At 40.3% G+C, this 18,628-nt stretch overlaps 1 protein-coding gene across 1 annotated transcript; it reads left to right on the top strand.

The window, feature by feature from the left end:
- The first annotated feature begins 393 nt into the window (after window positions 1-393).
- lpcat3 (lysophosphatidylcholine acyltransferase 3) lies at window positions 394-18,189 on the top strand. Its single transcript, XM_079560902.1, has 13 exons — window positions 394-508; window positions 2,931-3,038; window positions 8,428-8,534; window positions 11,633-11,726; window positions 11,814-11,851; window positions 12,069-12,241; window positions 13,601-13,709; window positions 13,789-13,875; window positions 15,273-15,439; window positions 16,374-16,521; window positions 16,613-16,768; window positions 16,846-16,987; window positions 17,064-18,189. Exons 1-12 carry the CDS (start codon window positions 424-426, stop codon window positions 16,963-16,965), a joined length of 1,392 nt encoding a protein of 463 aa, XP_079417028.1. The 5' UTR covers window positions 394-423; the 3' UTR covers window positions 16,966-16,987; window positions 17,064-18,189.
- The last annotated feature ends 439 nt before the right edge of the window (window positions 18,190-18,628 follow it).

The raw sequence follows: 18,628 nt of genomic DNA, 5'->3' as shown, positions 1-18,628 counted from the left end.
CTGCAGTTATGCGTAAGACCTGAGGTGGCAGTAGTGAGTAAAAATGACCAACTTGCATCTTCAAAATTTTAATAAGAATAACTTTTCTACCCAACTTTTCTTCATGAAATTGCTGCTTCAATGAAATAAATCTATTATTATTACTAACAACACAGAACTAAGCCATATAATTACAAAAGAAACCGGTCACTTTAAAAGCTAAAAAGGCTGTCCATGTATAAGGTATTGAAACCTTGAAGGAGAAGACAAACAACAACGACTTAGAGCTAAAATGCCTGATGAAAGTGTCCACAAGTCAGCTCGTCTAGGTAGCTGAGGGAGGAGTGGTAAAAGGAGGAGACTCGTGCACATAAAAAGCCAGGCGTTTATGTCCGTTGAATCAGGAGACTTCAGTCAGGCGTCGCGTTTCCGCCCACAAGAAAGATGGCGGCTCCCTTGCTGGAGAAACTATCGGAGTCCTTAGGATCGCCAGAACCAGCTGTTCGGCTTATTTTATCTATTTTAATCGGTAAGTTACCACATTTATTCTCGATCTTTCACATGTGGACGCCGAGGTCACGCCAATCGGACTGACAGGCGCCCTTTAGGTGTAAAAGAGCACTCAACCGCTAACCTCTGTCAAGTCAAGAGTGGCTACAAGCAGATCTGCAACAAAAAGCTGCAGTAAACAATAAATGTATGGCTGCCTGAACCAAGCTGCAAAGCCTAAAGAGTTTCGTGTCCCGATCGTGCCTAGTGGGGCTGTTATAAGGGCTTTCTTACATGAATAACCGCATTGACCCAAATGTCCACAGACTACAGTGTTTATAGTTCTCTCCTCGGCTTCAACAATGAGCCCTCTTGTTCCAAAAAATGCATTTGTGTAAAAGTGACAGGGGGATTGCTTAAAGGACGGGCTCCGTTGCGAACAGCCTGGTTAAACATTGGTGTAACTTAAGATTGCAGGGCTTGTTTACCGAGACGTCAGAAGCGAGCCCTGGTTTGGTTTGTTGGTGAAAGGATTAGCAAGGGCTTGGGTATTTACAACACGTAAAGACCATGTAACCTATATTTACCTGCCTGCTGATCCACAGAGGCAGTGTAGTGTAGTGAAGGGGGGGCAGGACCGTGCACTTTGACCTGCAGCTTGGACACGTCTCTGTTCTCAATATGGTGACGCCTCCTCCTTCTCTACAACTATATCTACAATATCATAATGTGTGCTGTAAAGAGGAAAGCGATTCATCTGAATAAATGCACTCAATCCTTCCTCTGTGTTCTGTCCATTTGCATTATGAATGTGTGCCTGATTAAATCTGAAGAACAACGTTGCTTGCTTGGCTTTTGCTGCTTTTGCTTTCGTTGAAGAAGATGTGGCTGATATGAAAATCTAAAATGCAGTATCTTGAAATGAATCAAAGACGGTGTAACTGAATCCAAACCAGCCAATGACTGGGAGGCCAGGCCCAACCCTAATTTAGCTTCTAAGATCAAATGCAATTGGCCCGTCTCGAGGTGGCAATCGTATGATATTGTGCGATCATAATAAAGCCTTTGAAAGAGGGCCTAATCTCATGTTTGACTGCCTGTAGTCAAAGTAAAGGAGCAGCATCTCCAGACGAGCTGATGATGTCCCGCTCCCACTGATATTATGAGTCAAATCTAAGGAGAGATTTTTGAGGCATTTCCCCAAATAAAAACATCCATAATGAAGTCAATGTGTGTATTATATTCTGTTTATTGGGTGAAATGTGGCTTTAAGTTGATCAGTTTTTGATATTATTTTTTGCTTTTCTAATGCTGTACATGCTGTGCTCACATCCTCTGATTGAGTAATGTGAATCCTCCAGCCTTAACGCTGAGTGCTGAGTGCTCCTTGCTCCTGTTGCTCAACGTGTTGCGTAATATTGTGGTCATATAGTAACTGCCAGGCTGGTGCAGTCAAAGTTACATTTGATAAGAAATCTTCTTCTATTGGGCAAATCACGGCATTTATGTATCATTTTATATACGTTATTGCTCTCACTCATTGTGGAAGAGCAAGTTTCAACAACAATATTCATTATGTTTCCGCTTATATAGACCATCATATTATTGCACCAATTGCCCTTTCTGATTAATGCTGACCGCACACTTTATAAATGTCTAGTGTTGCATTTGAACAATCATGTTTGTTTCTTTATTTCCTTTATTTCTTTTTGCGGACAATTCAGCACTGTTTGCGATTTTCTCATTTGTAATCCTTTTCTGAGTGGCTTTTTTACTCCACATTTTGAGGATTTAAGTTGCAGTCTTCCGAAAAGTATCCGTAAACAACATACAGTATGATGTGCCCAAGTCTTACTACATCTATGTTGACTGTTTCACAATTTATCTTTTGAGAAAGCTCAAATTCCGGTCATTATTTCACTCACATCATCGCATTAAGTGGGTAATAATGAATCGATGTGACTCAAGAATAATCTTCAAAATGTGTTGTCTTTTATTTAGAGACATCGTTTATCAAAAATGTCTATCTAATCTACAGTGAGTTTTGTGATTTGGTAGTACTGTACATGAAGCGCAAAGACAGGCGTGTTTGCCCTTGCTCTTGGTCAGGACTCTTATCTTCAGCTGTAAATACTAGATATGCAACAGCAACTCCTTCGTGTTTCGTGTTCTTTCACTCCAAGGTCACTGCCGTTAATGCTAAAAGCAGGACTTATTTATCACAGATAAATACTGTAAACTATTTAAGTGGAATTCGCAAATAAGCTACTGTTATTTAAAAAGTAATGCCCTCTGCAATGAACAAAATATCCCCTTGTCTCCTTAGAGGGTAATTTCAAAGCCTGTTTGTATATTAGCTTTAGAAGTTCTTATTTTAGTCCGCCCTCAAAGGCTGCTGGTTACATGTAAAACTACCACTTTAAAATGTAACTGTAATTTCTGTTTGTTTCTTCCTTTTCTAGGTTATCCTTGTGCTTTGGTGTATCGGAGATTTCTCTTCTATAAAGCACCCACTGTTCTCCACTTGTACCATGCTCTTTTTGGACTGGCACTAGCTGCTTTTAACTTTGGTAAGACCCCCTATTTTTACGAGTGTTGTGTCATTCAGGTCATGTTTTTTGTACAACTGGCCAAGCATGACAAATATGTGCATGCCTTGCGGAGATAAACAAATGTTGATTGGCTGTTGTTCTCACAGCTTAACTTTACGTTCGTAGAGGCTTGTCCGACAGTTTCACATCGGAAGAAAGGTTTTCCAATGTAGAATTGAAAACATTTGAACTTGTTTCACTGTTTGCATTCTTTCAGGAAACGCATGTAATTTAAATAGCCTGAGATTAACACTGTGCATGGGGGAAGCAGAAGTGGCACTGATCTAAAAGTATTCGTCCAGGAATCGTAAGGTCACCAGTTTGACACCTGAGCCCTGCAGGACGAAGTAGTAACACCACCTCCATTTATAAGTTAAATGAACAGACCACCACTTTTCCATACTGAGATATGTTCTTACCTGAGCTTAGACGAGTTGATACGTACTTGTCTGGTCTTTGTGCCCGTGGAAGAGCTTGGTCGCTTCTAACTTCACCCCGTTTGGAGCCATAGGAATACATTGGGAGAGGCCAAATCCATGCTAACGACATCTTTGGTCGTTTTGCGTGACTGAGGGCACGCACAAAGACCAGACAGGTACACATCAGCTCATCTAAGCTCAGGTAAGAACATATTTCAGTATGTAAAAACGGTGGCCTGTTCCTTTTAAGGCATGTGTGCTTTGTCGTCACAGGAAGGGCATCTGGCATTAACAGAGCATCATGGAGCCTTTAATGCTTTTTGTGACCCAGTGGCTGTATAAGTGGTTTGCATGGCGCCTTTACTTTCCATCACGGTGGCTCCAGAATCAATGTGTTTGTAGGTTTTCTGGTGAGCAGTGAAAACTTACCAGAAACTATAAAAACAATTGACGTTGGAGCCAATGCGATGGAAAGGAATGGCGCTATGCTAGCCACTCATACAAACACTGTCTCACTAAAAGGTCAATATGCACTTTACCTTTTATTTTTTTGGTTCTCCACATAAAAACTTCCATAATGCACCTTTTTAAAGATCTGCCAAATCGTCGTGCAACTAGGAGTTCTGGTAAAAAAGGACGCAGCCGGATGACACAAAAAATATACGTGACAAGGTTTTGCATGGGCCTTAAAGTGATAGTCTGGAAGTCTAAATGTTTTACAAATGTTATAAAATGTGCAAAATCCACCACCCGGTCCTGCATTTTGATGTTAAAGGAATAGGCCACCGTTTTTACATACTGAGATATGTTCTTACCTTAGCTTAGACGAGTACTTTAGTACCTGTCTGTTCTTCACCCAATCACGTAAACACAGCACAGACGGCGTTAGCATTTAGCCTCTCCTCCTCTCCACTATAGCTCCAAAACAGGTCAAGATAGAAGCTACAAAGCTCTTCCACGTTTTCCCTATTTAAAGGTATAGGCCACCGTTTTTACATACTGAGATATGTTCTTACCTTAGCTTTGACGAGTTCTTTAGGACCTGTCTGGTCTTCACCCGTGCCTTCAATCACGTAAACACAGCGCAGACGGCGTTAGCATTTAGCCTCTCCTAGCTCCAAAACTGGTCAAAATAGAAGCTACCAAGCTTCCACGTTTTACCAGGAGTAGTTCGAAATCCGCGCAGTAATATCTTCACTTTACTGTGCGGACGCCGTCTAAGCTAAGGTACGAACATATCTCATTAAGTAAAAACGGTGGCCTATTCAGTAATAATATATACATATAATTTTTTTTGTAAAGTCCCTCCTTCCCGAATCTCAGCAACTAATCAGAGTCTAGTATCCTCCCGTGTTGACCAATGAGACAAGCTTTTCCTGCGAACCGGCCTGTCATGTCCAATCAGGAGGAGGGGGAGGAGCTTGATCGTTTACTTTTGAATATTCTGCTTATGTTTTCCTCCTCTTGTGCAAACTAAGAAGGGCTTTCTGGTTATCGAGGGGAGGAATTTGATTGTTTACTTTCACATTTCACTCTCTCTCTCCTCACTATGTAAACTTACAGACAATCACTTTAAATTGGCAGTATTTTAAGCCGATTTACTCTGGAAGACAGAGTGGCTTGTCGTCTTTTTTTTCAGTGTTGTTTGAATTAGTGCTTACACAATTAGTTAGTCAATGAAGAGGCTTGTTTCGCTCTACGGGGCTTAGATTTGTCTGAAGTAAAAAATAATGAACCCAGAACAACTCAATTATAACGTGATGACGGTACATTTCTGCCCAAGCAGACGACGGCTTTCTCAAGACTCCCGAAACATTTCCTTTTACTCGATATCAATATCTCATCTTCATTTGGGTAAGATCAGCAGATTGCCGCTACCCCTAACCCTCCCATTTCAATCCTCCTGAATGGATCAATAGATATATGGATGCAGATAGATCATCCACATCTTGATTATGTTTCAGTGCCGAGCCTCCGTAATTGTAATGTTTTATGTTGATGTTTTACAGATGAAATAAAAGTTTTTAGTGTCAGAAAATATGAATATGAACTGAATAAGTTATCAGCTGGCGAGTTGGCTAACAAACTAAACAAAGTGGCATTACGGGAAGGGAAAGCTGTTTGTAGTGTTGTTTGTATGTCACATTTGCATGCAAAGCAGTCCAAAGGTCACAATGATGGAAAGAAACTCCAGGCGAAGCGACACAACCTGCTTAGTACGGCTCTTTTAAGTTCCCAAACTGTCTGCATGAAGTGGGTCACAAATTGCGGTCTAAAAAAATCCCTGCTGTTGCTTTTTGTCCTCGCATAAGTTACGAACCAAAAAAGAAACTGAATGAACAAGCAGTGGATACTTATCGGTGCCACATGCGGTTTGGAGCCGTGCAAAGAGCAGAACGCTACTTCAAAATCACCTGTTTTTTGGAAGTATTTTAGGCTAATGGCTAGATTTGACATTTAGTGGGGAAGGTTTTTGCTGCACATGTTGTTTTCTTTCTTTGTTCTGTAAAGTTAAAATGTTCTTTTAACATGTATATGGGATATTTTCATGTATTGTAAAGATATGTTTAACTTGAAAATGTTTTCTTTCTTCTGTTGGCTGCGTGGGGATTTGTAGCAGGTTTGTTGCTTCTTTTACTCTTGATGACACTCTTTATTTACCGATAACATCAGTGCTGTGCAGTTACCATGAAAAAGTCATCTGATTATCACACATGTGCCCCCAGCAGGCTAAAGTCTATAGGGACTATACAGAGTTTAAAAATTGAAAAATTATCTATTTTCCTCCCCCTACATGTTCCAGGCATGTCCTAAGGTGTAGAATGAGCTCAGACCTGTTCGCCACAACTGCCTCTAAAATCCTGCACCGTCACTCAAAAATGTGTTACTTCGGGTCCAAATTGCCGTCATGCAGGAGCTTAATATAGAAGCTGCAGTTACACATATGCCCTGAGGTGGCAGTAGTGAGTATAAAATGGCCAACTTGCATCTAGCCCCTTTTTAAATCAGGATTTATGGAAGAAAATCCTGACTTTAGGGGGGGCACATGTGTGAATTTTATTTATTTTAAAAGTATATAAATTAGATTCTAAGTAACTGTATTTGTTGCATTCAGCAGCTGTTGACAATGCCTGCACTTCCTCAACATGCAAATGACAAACGGTTTGGAGCATTGGCAAAACCGGTTGACAACAGTCAAGTTTTCGGCTTGAGTTGTCCTCACACTGAACTTGACTTATTGCATAAGTTACGTCACTCCCTGATGTTAGAGAATAAAATGAAATAGCTGTTTATCATACTGAGTCATGCTGTGCAGTCGTACTATCTCTGTCGCAGCCTTGACTGTGGTGCTCGGGCGCCTTCCCTCAGCCACTGAATGTTTTGCTCTCGTATCAGTCTGATCCTTGACAGGGTTTTTTATCCCTCTTCTGTGGAAGCATAGACAGACTTGAATGGTAGGACGAGCATAATGTCTCCGGGTCTCGTACCAATGATGAATAAACTTCCCTGCGTAAGACATCCATAATACTCCTGCCCATTTTTCATCTATCCTCTCTATCCATTGTTAATTCTCTAACACCCAATGGGGCTGCACAATATCGCAAAAAATATCATATTGCGATAAAAGGTTAGTCCACAAAATATTGCAACATCACTAATATAAAGTCTTCATCTGGCTTTTCGAAAACTCAGCCAGAAACAAACAATACACTGAACTTATAAATATGTGGCAGTTCAGCTTTAGTTAAGCATTTACTAACTTAAAGGGACTATACGGAATTTAAAAATGTAAAATGTATGTATTTCCCTTCCCCTTAATGTCCCCACATGTTCCAGCAATGTAAGGTGTAGAATTTGTCCAGACCTGTTCACCACAACTGCCTCTAAAATCCTGCACTGTCACTCAAAAACTCCGGGTCTGAAGTGCCGTCATGCAGGATCTTAATAGAGAAGCTGCAGTTACACGTAAGACCTGAGGTGGCAGTAGTGAGTATAAAATGGCCAATTTGCATCTAGTCCCTTTTAAACTTGTTTTTGACACAATTTGCTAAAAACAACCAGCTACTTATGCTTTGTGTTTTAAAGGGATTAGATGCAAGTTTTTATGCTCTCTACTGCCACCTCAGGTCATACATGTAACTGCAGCTTCTATATTAAGCTCGTGCATGACGGCACTTCGACCCGAATTAACACCTTTTTGAGTGACAGTGCAGGATTTTAGAGGCAGTTGTGGTGAACAGGACATTACTGGAACATGTAGGGGAAGGAAAATACTCATTTATAACATTTTTAAACTCTGTATAACCCCTTTACTTAGGTTGGAACGTATCGTGTTGAAATGGTTTTGTATATTATCACAATAATATCGTTATTGCGATATTGCACAGCCGTATTGCATGTTGGCAGTTATTTCTATATCGTTCAGGCCTACTCACTGAGACGCAAGAAGAAACATATCTTTAAAAAAGGCCTGTAGTGCATCAGATAACTCATTACTGCAAAAAATTGTCATTTTATCGTTACTGACATGGCTGCATAACACAGAGGCATAACATATTAAAAAATGCAGACTGCACAAAAAGCTGGAGCAAATGCTAATGAATAAAAAATAATGGGGGGGAAACATGGTGGCAGTGAAGTCTTTCAAACAAGGAGATGCAGCGACATAATCTGGATGTTCATGTAGGAATTTAAAGGGACATTTTTCTTCCTAATCAGCATCCCTCACCCGACTAGCAAGTGCATTTTCAGTCTTTCCTGCAGACTTGCATTGAACTGAATTGTTTGAAGGCCTTGTCCGGTTGTACTGGTCACACTTGAACGCTCACATCACTCCTCTCTCTCCCCCATGTGCCCTCTCTCCCCCACTTTCCCTTCTTCCTCTTGTCTCTCCTCTTCCCCCTCTTTCCTCCCCCATATTCTGTCCTCTCTCTTTCCTCCTCCCACAGGAACGCAGCTCTCCCACTCAGCGGTATGCATCCTTGTCCAGTTCCTGATGCTGAGGCTCATGGGGAGGACGATAACAACTGTCCTGAGCAGCTTTTTCTTCCAAATGGTGACCGCACATTTCCTCTGTTTTCCGTGTGTTTTGGGGCAGAATGATTGCGCTCACGCTCCACAGTTCAAGGAGTAGTAAATGACCGGACCATAAATAACACACAGCCGCCATTTAAACAGTCCCAAATATAAACTATACTGGTTTTTCATTCTTATTAAATCAACTCGTCATATTGGGCTGCAATGACTAATGGACTAATTAATCCTAACTAGGCAAGGGAAGTCAGAAAATAGTTTGATAATTGGTATCCACAGGCCTGACACTGGTTTTGTTACAAAGACGGCACCGCAATTAATTTAAAATGACATGGAAGAATGAACATTGTGTCTTAACCTCTTTTTCCCCCAGTTCGACTTCACCCAAATCTAAAAGCTATCAAAAGTGCAACAAAAAAGCAAACCACATGGGTTAGAAAAATGTGATGAGAAAGCAACAAAACGGTTACTAAAGAACAAGAAAAACGCGGCAAAACAGGCGACACAAAGATGATGAAAAAGCAACAAAAAGGCAACAAAACAGGTGACAAAGTGACAACTAACACACAGCAACAGGCAACAAAAAAATGCTGAAAAAACAACAAAAACATGACAATAAAGTGACAAAAACACAACATAAAAAGCACCAAAATTTGAACAAAAAGGAAGGAAAATCTCAGGTCTTAGCTTTCAAATGAGGCACCACCAACCACTCACTCATTCACTACATTCACTAGGCTTCCTGGTGTTCCCAAATGGTCTCCCATCCAAGTCCTGCCAGGCCCTTCCCTGCTTAGCTTCCAAGGTCTGATGGGATTGGGCAGAGCATAGGCGGTATGGCCACAATATTTTATTTGAATTTTGAGTTTTCATTCAAAAGAAACTCCAAAAAGACGACAAAAACAAATACAAATTCTGCACCCCACCACCTTCCCTGCTCACACAAAAAAGCACACCAAAAACAAAATCCGACAAAGAACACAATTCATACCTATGTGGTCCAGATGAGGTTGCCAAATTTTTAGAAACGTTTTGTAAGACTTCCTCCAGCTGTATGGTTTTTTTTTTAACGGCACACAGCTGTTCATTTCTGTGTACCATTTGGTTAAACTAAGGCAGGGGGGAATCAGACTTCAATGTATAAGCAATGCATTGTCTAGCCACTGCCAGGGCTTTTTTTTTTTTTAATTGTTTGATATTTGTTCAAAGGAGACATAGTTCAGGATCCAGAGGTGTTGAGATCTTGGTTATGGTAGATGGAGCATTACACAAATCCTGCCAAAATATCAAACTTTCACACACGACCAAGTACAAAGTAAAAATGACTGAATTCTATTGCACATCGAAAGCAGACATTAGACAGTTCAGGTTTAGTGAATTTTCTCTGGAGTCAGGTACAACTGATGGAGAAAGTTGTAATGGATAAGTCTATATCTAGAATGAGTTGTAATTTGGTCATTTTCCTCTCAAGTGGAACAAATAATCCTATGACTAGTCGATAAACCAATCTGAATCAGTGCTAAATTAGTCGACATCGCTCAGTGTTATTCAAGCCTTTTTGTGTTGAAACATATCAAATTGTACCGACAAGACAAATGTGCCGCTAAAAATGTCTGAGCCACTTTTTGGATGTGGTTGTCGTGGTTACTTTTCTGGCCTCTCCAGGCACACCACAAAGACCAACTATTCAATTTAAATGATTTTGTGAAATCGTTCAGGAAAACGGACTTTCTTTTTCCAAGGCAATCACTCAAGGTCCACGACTGTGCTCCGGCAGACACGCTGGACACAGACATCGTGTGAAGAAAGGGGATTGAGCGCTGTACTCATGTTGATATCATGCAGTAGTACTTTTCAATAGAATTATCTTGAGCTTTACCTTTTTGAAAATTGTAATCCATTGTGTAACAAAAGTCAGGATTGTCAGACAGTCTTTGTAACTCTGCGTCTAGATTGTAAAACTATGAAGATGCAAATGTTAGCAGTTCAATAGTGGCCAGAAGATGTTTTTAGAATACTATACAACACAGGTTCCCAGACTGTGGTACACGTGCCCCCAGGGGTACGCAGGCCACAAAGAAGTTTTGGAGAGGACAAAAATGTTTATCACAATCTGATGGATATAGACCCGTTAAAACCGCTGCACGGGAAATGCGCTTATACAGGCGAAAGAGTCTTATAATTCAGACGTGGATGAGCTTGTTCTGGACCTAAATGTGTCCACTCCGGAAACAAACCTCAAGAACCCGAGTGCGTAAAACTCAGCAGAGGCTGGGAGTGCGGCTGAGGCTGCATCAACCCTCGCCTTTACCGTGAACTGTGCCAGAGTTTGATTGAGTAGCAATTCTGTAATATCTGTCATAAAGAGAGAGGAGCCTGTGCGCCGGCAGACTGACGGTGACTTCGATTTACAACAGGAGTTTTCCTTTTATTCTGATCCGAGGAGCGAGGGGAGAAGGAGAAGCGTCTGTGGTTGTCCCCATCTGCCGCTAAACCTGTGGCTTTGTATCTGCCGCATTTAAATTTACGAGCTGATGTGCGTGGCACATGCAAAGATGATAATGCCTCGCTTATAAATTATCTTAGCTTTAACAAAAGCTTAAACCAGTACTCTTAAATCTGTACCGGTGGTTGGTGTCCAAACCATAGTCTGATGTTCAGTGTCCTAGTCCTAGTCCACTGGCACTGCTTTACCCATTCACACTAACCTTCGAAATAATAAAGAACTGGCATTTTCATTTTTTTTTTTTATATGTGTTCTTAATAGCCTTAATCACCCAGACGAGCAAAAATATGTTGAATGTGGAAAACCTGCTTGAGTTCACTGTAGTAAATGTACGAAACAAACATAATATTGCATGTGATATTCACAATGTTTTCAATCTTATCAAAGTAGGGGGTGTGCGACTCGTCACCCAAAGCTTCAGGGGGTACACGGCTATAAAAGGTTTGGGAACCACCTATACAATAATCGAACCATTGCTTCTACATCAGCATCTCTAATTAAAAGTAGAGTTTATGATGTTTAATTTCTTAGAATTGCCAAAACACATATATGTTTGATCTGTTTTGTTTTCTGTTTTATTTCTCCATCCTCAGTCTTGTTTTGTATTTCTGCAGATTTACCTGTTGGCAGGATATTACTACACAGCGACGGAAGAGTACGACATCAAGTGGACGATGCCTCACTGTGTCCTCACGCTCAAACTCGTCGGTGAGTCTCCACGATTTCTTTCTTTTATTTTTTTAAACACTCACGTCCAAAACTATTGCCACGTTAACTTCGCCGTTCTGTTCACAGGCCTGGCATGGGACTACTATGACGGCGGACAGGAAAATGTGAGTTAATTTGCTCTAATGCTCTTTGAATTTGGATAAAACTTGAGTAAATATGATAAGATAAAGTGTTTTGTCTCTGATAAAATAAACCAGATCCACAGATTGCCGATAATCTTTTGGATATTTCTCTTGCAAATACACGGATGTTTGTAGAGTTGGTGTGTAAATATATGACTAATATTAAACAATACATTGCTGTTGAATTCCTCTTCTGCAGTTGAACGCTGAGCAGAAAATGTCTGCCCTGACGTCGGTGCCGTCTCTGCTGGAGATGTTTGGCTTTTCTTACTTCTACGGGGGCTTCCTGGTTGGGCCCCAGTTTACACTTCGAAGCTACCAAAGACTGGTGGCAGGGGAGCTCACGGACAGCCCCGGAAAACCCCCCAACAGGTAAAAACAAACAGATATGGACTCTGCAGAACACATCCAGTCTTTCTTATGTTGTGATTCAGAGCTCTTCTGGTCATCACTAGAGATGCACCGATCCAGCTTTTTTGCCGCCGATACGGATACTGGGTTTTGAGTATCTGCTGATACCCGATATTTACCAATACCACTTTCTTAAAAGTTTCTTTCTCTGAGTGAAAAATTTAATTGACTCTTTTCTCTATTTTAAGATCAACAAAGTCATGTTTTATTGTCATGATATTACGGATCAATTATCAATTATATCTACTGATTAAAATTTAACAAGGATCACTGGACTTTTCTACACTAAATTTTAAGGCTGGAACGACCCACTTTTATCACGATCCAATACGTATCACGATACTCAGGGGCCGATCCGATACGTATTGCGATACATGTGTCCAAAGTTTATAAACTCAAGGCCATTTGACATTTATTGAAATGTTAAGATCAAAAAGTGCATTAACACATAATGTAACAAAGTGCTGTTACTGGAAAATAAAGGAGTACAGGACAAAAATGCCTCCAAACACAAGTATTGAAAGTATTGCGATACTTGGTATTGCAGCACAAAGTATTGCGATCCAAATCCGATCTGATGTTTTGTCCCAGCCCTTCTAAATATCATTGTGCTTATGACAGGCTTTAGGTTACATTAATATAAACAACTCACATGAACTGACCTGATCATTACAAATATGTTAGATCAGTTATTTATTAAAACTAAAATACAAACAATTGGCTTCAGCAGTGGTCGATTTTTATTTTATTAGGCTTCTTTAGGTATTCAAGGTCTAGTTATATCAAAATGCATTTGCGGAGGTTGGAACTAACTCAGGGATTGAATTCCCAATGATAAGCAGCATGCCCATATTCACTTCACTATTTTTAATGCTATGAGAGCCAAAACTGGTATCTGTTCAGTATCGGATATTTGTAGCCGATACCCGATGTTGTGTTTTTTTCCAGTATCGGCTCCGATATATATACCTGAACTGGATCGGTGCATCCCTAGTTATCACGGGCACCAAATGCCTGTAATGCCTGTAATGAATTGGCAAAGATGATGCTTTTTACTGCAAGTTCAATAATTCCACAACATTTTACTCTGAGACAGAGCTGTTATTATGGTTATACGCCTAAATAAAGTGTGGGAATGGTTTAAACCTCTTTCTTTTAAATCACCCTTTTGAATGTTTGACTGCTTTGCCCTCCATGCTGTACACACTTCAATGTGCGGCCCTCAAAGAAAAAGACAGTACTGCTCTAAAGAATTGCTATATGTCACACTATTCAAAAGCAATGATATTTTTCTGTGTTTTTATTATCATTCTTTTCCAGTGCTATACCAGCTTTAAAAAGGTTTGGTCTGGGCCTCCTGTGCTTGATGCTTTACACAATTTTTAGTCCCTCATACCCAGACAGCTACTTCCTAACGGATGAATTCCAGGTAAACAGAAGACACGAGGCTTATTTCACTTTCCTGTACAGCGTTCACTGTTTTAATCACTGCTTTGTCCTCACCACAGGCCCAGCCCTTCTGGTACCGCTGTGTTTTCATCTCACTGTGGGCCAAATTCAATTTGTATAAATACGTCAGCTGTTGGGTTATTGCGGTGAGTATTCCCTGAAATGCAATGTAATGTCGGTTTCCTGCGACATAGCAATCTCAAACATATTGAGGCGGAGGGTTGCGACGATTTCTGCTTGCTTGTTTTAATTGTCTATTACCAATGTTTTGTAATATCGCCGTGATTACTCGGCCTATACAGATTAATTAAGAATTTTTTATACAATGGTATCAAAAAGTGGTCGTATCATTTAATGTTATTTTCTGGGAGGCAAGAAGCTCAACCTTAAATATCCAGACATTTGATGGCATGTGAACTAAACTACAGCTCAAGTCGATGCAACACTAGGTCACATGACTGTTTAGTTCTGAAAAATGGACTCGTAAAGAGTGACACAGGAAAAAGAGGCTTTTCTTATTACGCTTACCACAAAATGGAGCAAACTGCAAAGACTTTTACAACTGATCTCTTTAGTGCCTCATCTAAAATACTTAGTACTAGATTTGTATAAAGAATATTGTACCTGCTTTAATTGATATTTATAACATTTTCTAAATATTGTTAATATTGTATTGTTGTTCTTTGCAATGGAACAGGGCGCTCTACTTGTACTCTCATTGGGCTTTGCCTGTGTAAATAAAGATAGAATAAAAAAATCACACAGGAGGAGCTTTTGTGTCAGGCAGATGAATAGGAAAAAATCCTTTCGATAAAATCTTCTAAATCTTCAGTTAAGACTGGTAAATGGCCCTGAGAGTCACAATTTACTGTATGAATTTATGGAGAAATGATGATATTACTATAAAAAATGGCCAATATATTTGTTTCAAGGTAAAGCAAAGCAAACTGTCCCATAATCTGAAAATGGAAAAAGATAGTTTGCCTGCAGTGTCTCCCCTTAAAACCTCTTCCACAGTTTAATGTCCGTGCAAAATGTATGTCTTTCAAATTCTACAACGTGAACTTGTTTCCACTGGGTGTAAATGATGAAATGACAGTTGCCGTAGTCCAGAGGGTGGAAACCACTATCTCGAGCCACATGTGGTGCGGTTCTTTTGAGTTTTTGAGGGATGAGCTGCTATAAACATGTAGCTACTTTTGAGTCAGAAAGTGACGCATGATTTGTTGAAATAATGATTCATTCGTTTATTAAATGTACCAGTTTCATAAAAACATTATTACATTAGTTTTATTGAAAATGTCATCAATATAAAATGTCACAGCTTTGTTGTTTGCGGCTTTTACAACTTTCATTGGACTGAAACGAGATGAAGTAGCTCTTTTGCTGTTGAAGGATGCACCATGTAATCAGTTCTGCTAATACTCGTGAGGCGACAGATTCACATTGAAACACGTAGGCACAAGACACTAACGGCACAGCTACATTTCCGGTTTGTCTTGTTTTTAAGGGCGTCATAATAAGTCTGCATATTTCTTCACAGGAGGGCGCCTGCGTGTTATCTGGGCTCGGCTACAATGGCGTCGGGCCGGACGGGCAGCACCTGTGGAACGCCTGCACCAATATGAAGGTGTGGCTCTTTGAAACCACGCCTCTCTTCCAGGGGACCATAAGCTCTTTCAATATCAACACCAATGCTTGGGCTGCCAGGTCAGTACCGCAGATAAACACATCATAGTTTATGGCAAGTGTGGCGACAAGAATGAAGATGATAATAACAAGTGTGCATGTAAAAAAACGAACGCAACGGTCCCGCTCACCTCAAAACCCTTAAAAAATAGTTGAGTTTGTCATTCATTTTTCCCATAGACTTTGGCTATATGCACTGACCTTAGCACCAATATTTTCAATGGGCAAAAACACCAGACACTCATTTGAAACATGTTTAGGTTAATATTATTTTATAATCTACAGTAAATATGAATAGCAAATGTGCTTCCACTGCAGGCTTCATATAGGGCGAGTCCAGTTGAGCTCCATTCATGGACAGGTTTATAAATCTTCCCCCAGTGGTGCGATGTTAGAGCGGGTCGTCTCATGCTCAGAAGGTCAGGGGTTTGAATTCTTCCTGCAGGTGCACACTGTCGTTGTGTCCTTAGGCAAGGCACTTCACCCACCTCTCCTCCAGTGTTTGTGTACATTGGTGTATGAATGGGTCATGTTAAGCACTTTGGGTAAAAGCACTATACAAGTTGAGACCATTTTTCTATTGGTTGCTATTGTTGTTTTCTGTTTAAATCTGGCAGCGTCATTTTCACACTTGTTGCTCTTGCGCTGGTGGACACATAAAAAGCACCTGGAGCTTTTGAACTTTCTTAGTTGCTATGCAACAGCAGCTTGACTTGTGTGGTATTGTCAGGTAGAACTGCACAATTAATCACAATTTGAATGGTTGCAATTAGCAGATTAATAGACTGCATTTAGAAAGTACATTATTGTTTGTAAACAACAAAATATCCCGTCTCCGTGGAGTTTCTTTCATATAAAACCGACTAACCCTGTAGTTAGATCAACAAACTTGTGCAGCCGTGCTATCAGACCTTTTAATTGTTTTTTAACAGTGTTTTCCCCCTCTCTCTTCTAGACATGTGTTCAAGCGGCTAAAGTTTGTGGGAAATAAGACAGTTTCTCATGTGACGACGCTCTTCTTCCTGGCGATTTGGCACGGTCTTCATTCAGGATACATCATGTGTTTCTCTATGGAGTTTTTCATCATCATCATAGAGAGACAAGTGGGTGCACAATATCGAGAACACATATGTGTTGTGGCTTTTATGTTGTCTTTAAATGTTAATAATTGTTCTTGTGTTTCCATGGGATCAGGCGCAGGCACTTGTTCGGGACAGTCCAGTGCTGAGCAGCATGGCCAACAGTGCACTGTACCCCGTCATTTATGTAGTACAACAGTTTATGCACTGGTTCCTAATGGGTTACTCTTTAATGCCCTTCTGTCTCTTCGCTTATGAAAAATGGCTACAGGTGAGTCCTGGCTGCGATGAAGTAGAGAAAACAAAATCACAGCTTATTCTGACGTGCCTTTGACTTCTTTTTTCCAGGTCTATTTGTCGGTTTATTTCTGTGGGCATGTATGTCTCATCGTAACCTTTTTAATAATGCCATACCTTCGTAAGGCACTGGTGCCTCAGAAAGATCGAAGCCCGAAAAAGGAGGAATAAAGCTGCCTCTGAGACTCATGTGGTAAGAGCTGCACTGCTGTTTCCATGTTTAGCGCCGCAATGAAAGCTGTGAACGACATTGAGCTGTATCTCTTCAGGTTCTTTCAAGGCGATCCACTCAAGGGAACTGTGACTCTTTCTGGAGCAGATGGGCAAATTCGAGGCATTTAGTAATATATGTTATATATATTCTGTATATACGTCTGTGTAAAATAAATGTATATTTTTGTGTTGCTAGGGAGGTTTTATAAACATTTGAGAAATGTTTACAGGAAATTACCATTGTGCCACACGGGTTTTTGTGGGCCAATCAGGTGCGATTTCCTGTTTTGTATTTTTGAGGGACTTGATGAACTTGATGCTGTCCGCTCTGATTTGCACTACCCGTTCATGGGGTTGGAGATGTTCAAAGCTGCAACTAGGCTAGTTTTATTTCGTCAATGTCTCACACTTCACAGATTTGCACAGAGTTTAGACACAACTGTTTTTGTGTTGGACTTCTATGATGTAACGGTGCCACATGAAAAAAATGAGGGTGCAGCTTTGGCACAAGATGATTCAGGGTTTGCTGCAGCTGCCAGTGGTTGAAAAGCACTGCAAACCACACTGTACACACCAGAATACAATGGCCTTGAAATAATGAATGTTTTAGAGTACAACAGTTTGAGTTCAATATGTGATTCTTTTTTCTTTCCCTTTTTTTTTTTTAAATTCGAGTTTTCAATACATTTTGGAAAAAGGAATTTTGTAGTTTTGAAGACATTTTTAAAAGCATCACGCTGTCCTGTCTAAAGTTCTGATGTTTTGCCTTATTGTACTCCTGTTGGTTCATGTCCACTGCCAACCTGCTGCTCCTCTGCACGTGTGACCGGAGTCTTCCTCACATGTGACCGGAGTCTTCCTCATTCCCACCACTGAAGTCATGTGATTGTGTTATGGATCCTTTTGTGAAGAAGGCCTGTTCAGTTAGCCTTTGGGTGCAAGCCGGATTGCCGCGAGATCTGGGTGAATATTCAGTCTCCCTGTACTATCGATCTGGCTTGTGCCGGGTTTCTGTTCGGTCTGAGTTTTGTTGAAGTTCTGGGGCAGTGTTTGTGACATTTTCACACATGAAGTTGCTTTAGCCACAGACCTCATTTTAGGTTAGTCTTCAATTTGTTTCATGCTCATTGTAATTGTACACTGTCATTAATTGTTGACCTTTGCCTTATTCAAAATATTTGAGAGAATATGTGGATTTAAATACAATTTTATAATGTTATAAAATGCTGCATTTCAAAGATCACATGTGAGTGGTGTTTTGCTTTTCTTTCTCTATCCATCTCTTTTATAATTGTAAGCTGTACAGAAATATAGCATTTGTAGCATTCACATTTGGGACTATTGTTCTGATCCTTATAAGATGCGTCATTGTACTATATTTGAAAATGGGCTTTTAGGACACTTTTGGGACCACAGTGGTTAACTTCCCAACCTTTTTTGTCTTTGAGTACCCCCTATGCATTGCATAATATCCTAAGTACCCCTTTACTCAACTTTTGGTGATATCTAAAAGAAAGTAAGCAACAAAAATGTCTCCTCTATTCCCATATTTCTTTATAATGTTCAGGGCCGGTGTCCCCAGCCTATGCAACCAGGGCCCCCGAGGAGTGCCTACATTTAC

Source organism: Gobius niger (assembly GCF_951799975.1).
Source record: "Gobius niger genome assembly, chromosome: 8".
In the NCBI taxonomy this organism is placed as follows: domain Eukaryota; kingdom Metazoa; phylum Chordata; class Actinopteri; order Gobiiformes; family Gobiidae; genus Gobius; species Gobius niger.
This window is presented reverse-complemented; position numbering and strand designations above follow the sequence as displayed.

Coding starts and splice junctions, on each gene's coding strand:
- lpcat3 (XM_079560902.1), top strand. CDS start 424: ATGGCGGCTCCCTTGCTGGAGAAACTATCGGAGTCCTTAGGATCGCCA. Junction 8,535..11,632: donor GCAGCTTTTTCTTCCAAATG/GTGACCGCACAT, acceptor GTATTTCTGCAG/ATTTACCTGTTGGCAGGATA. Junction 16,769..16,845: donor CTTATGAAAAATGGCTACAG/GTGAGTCCTGGC, acceptor TCTTTTTTCCAG/GTCTATTTGTCGGTTTATTT.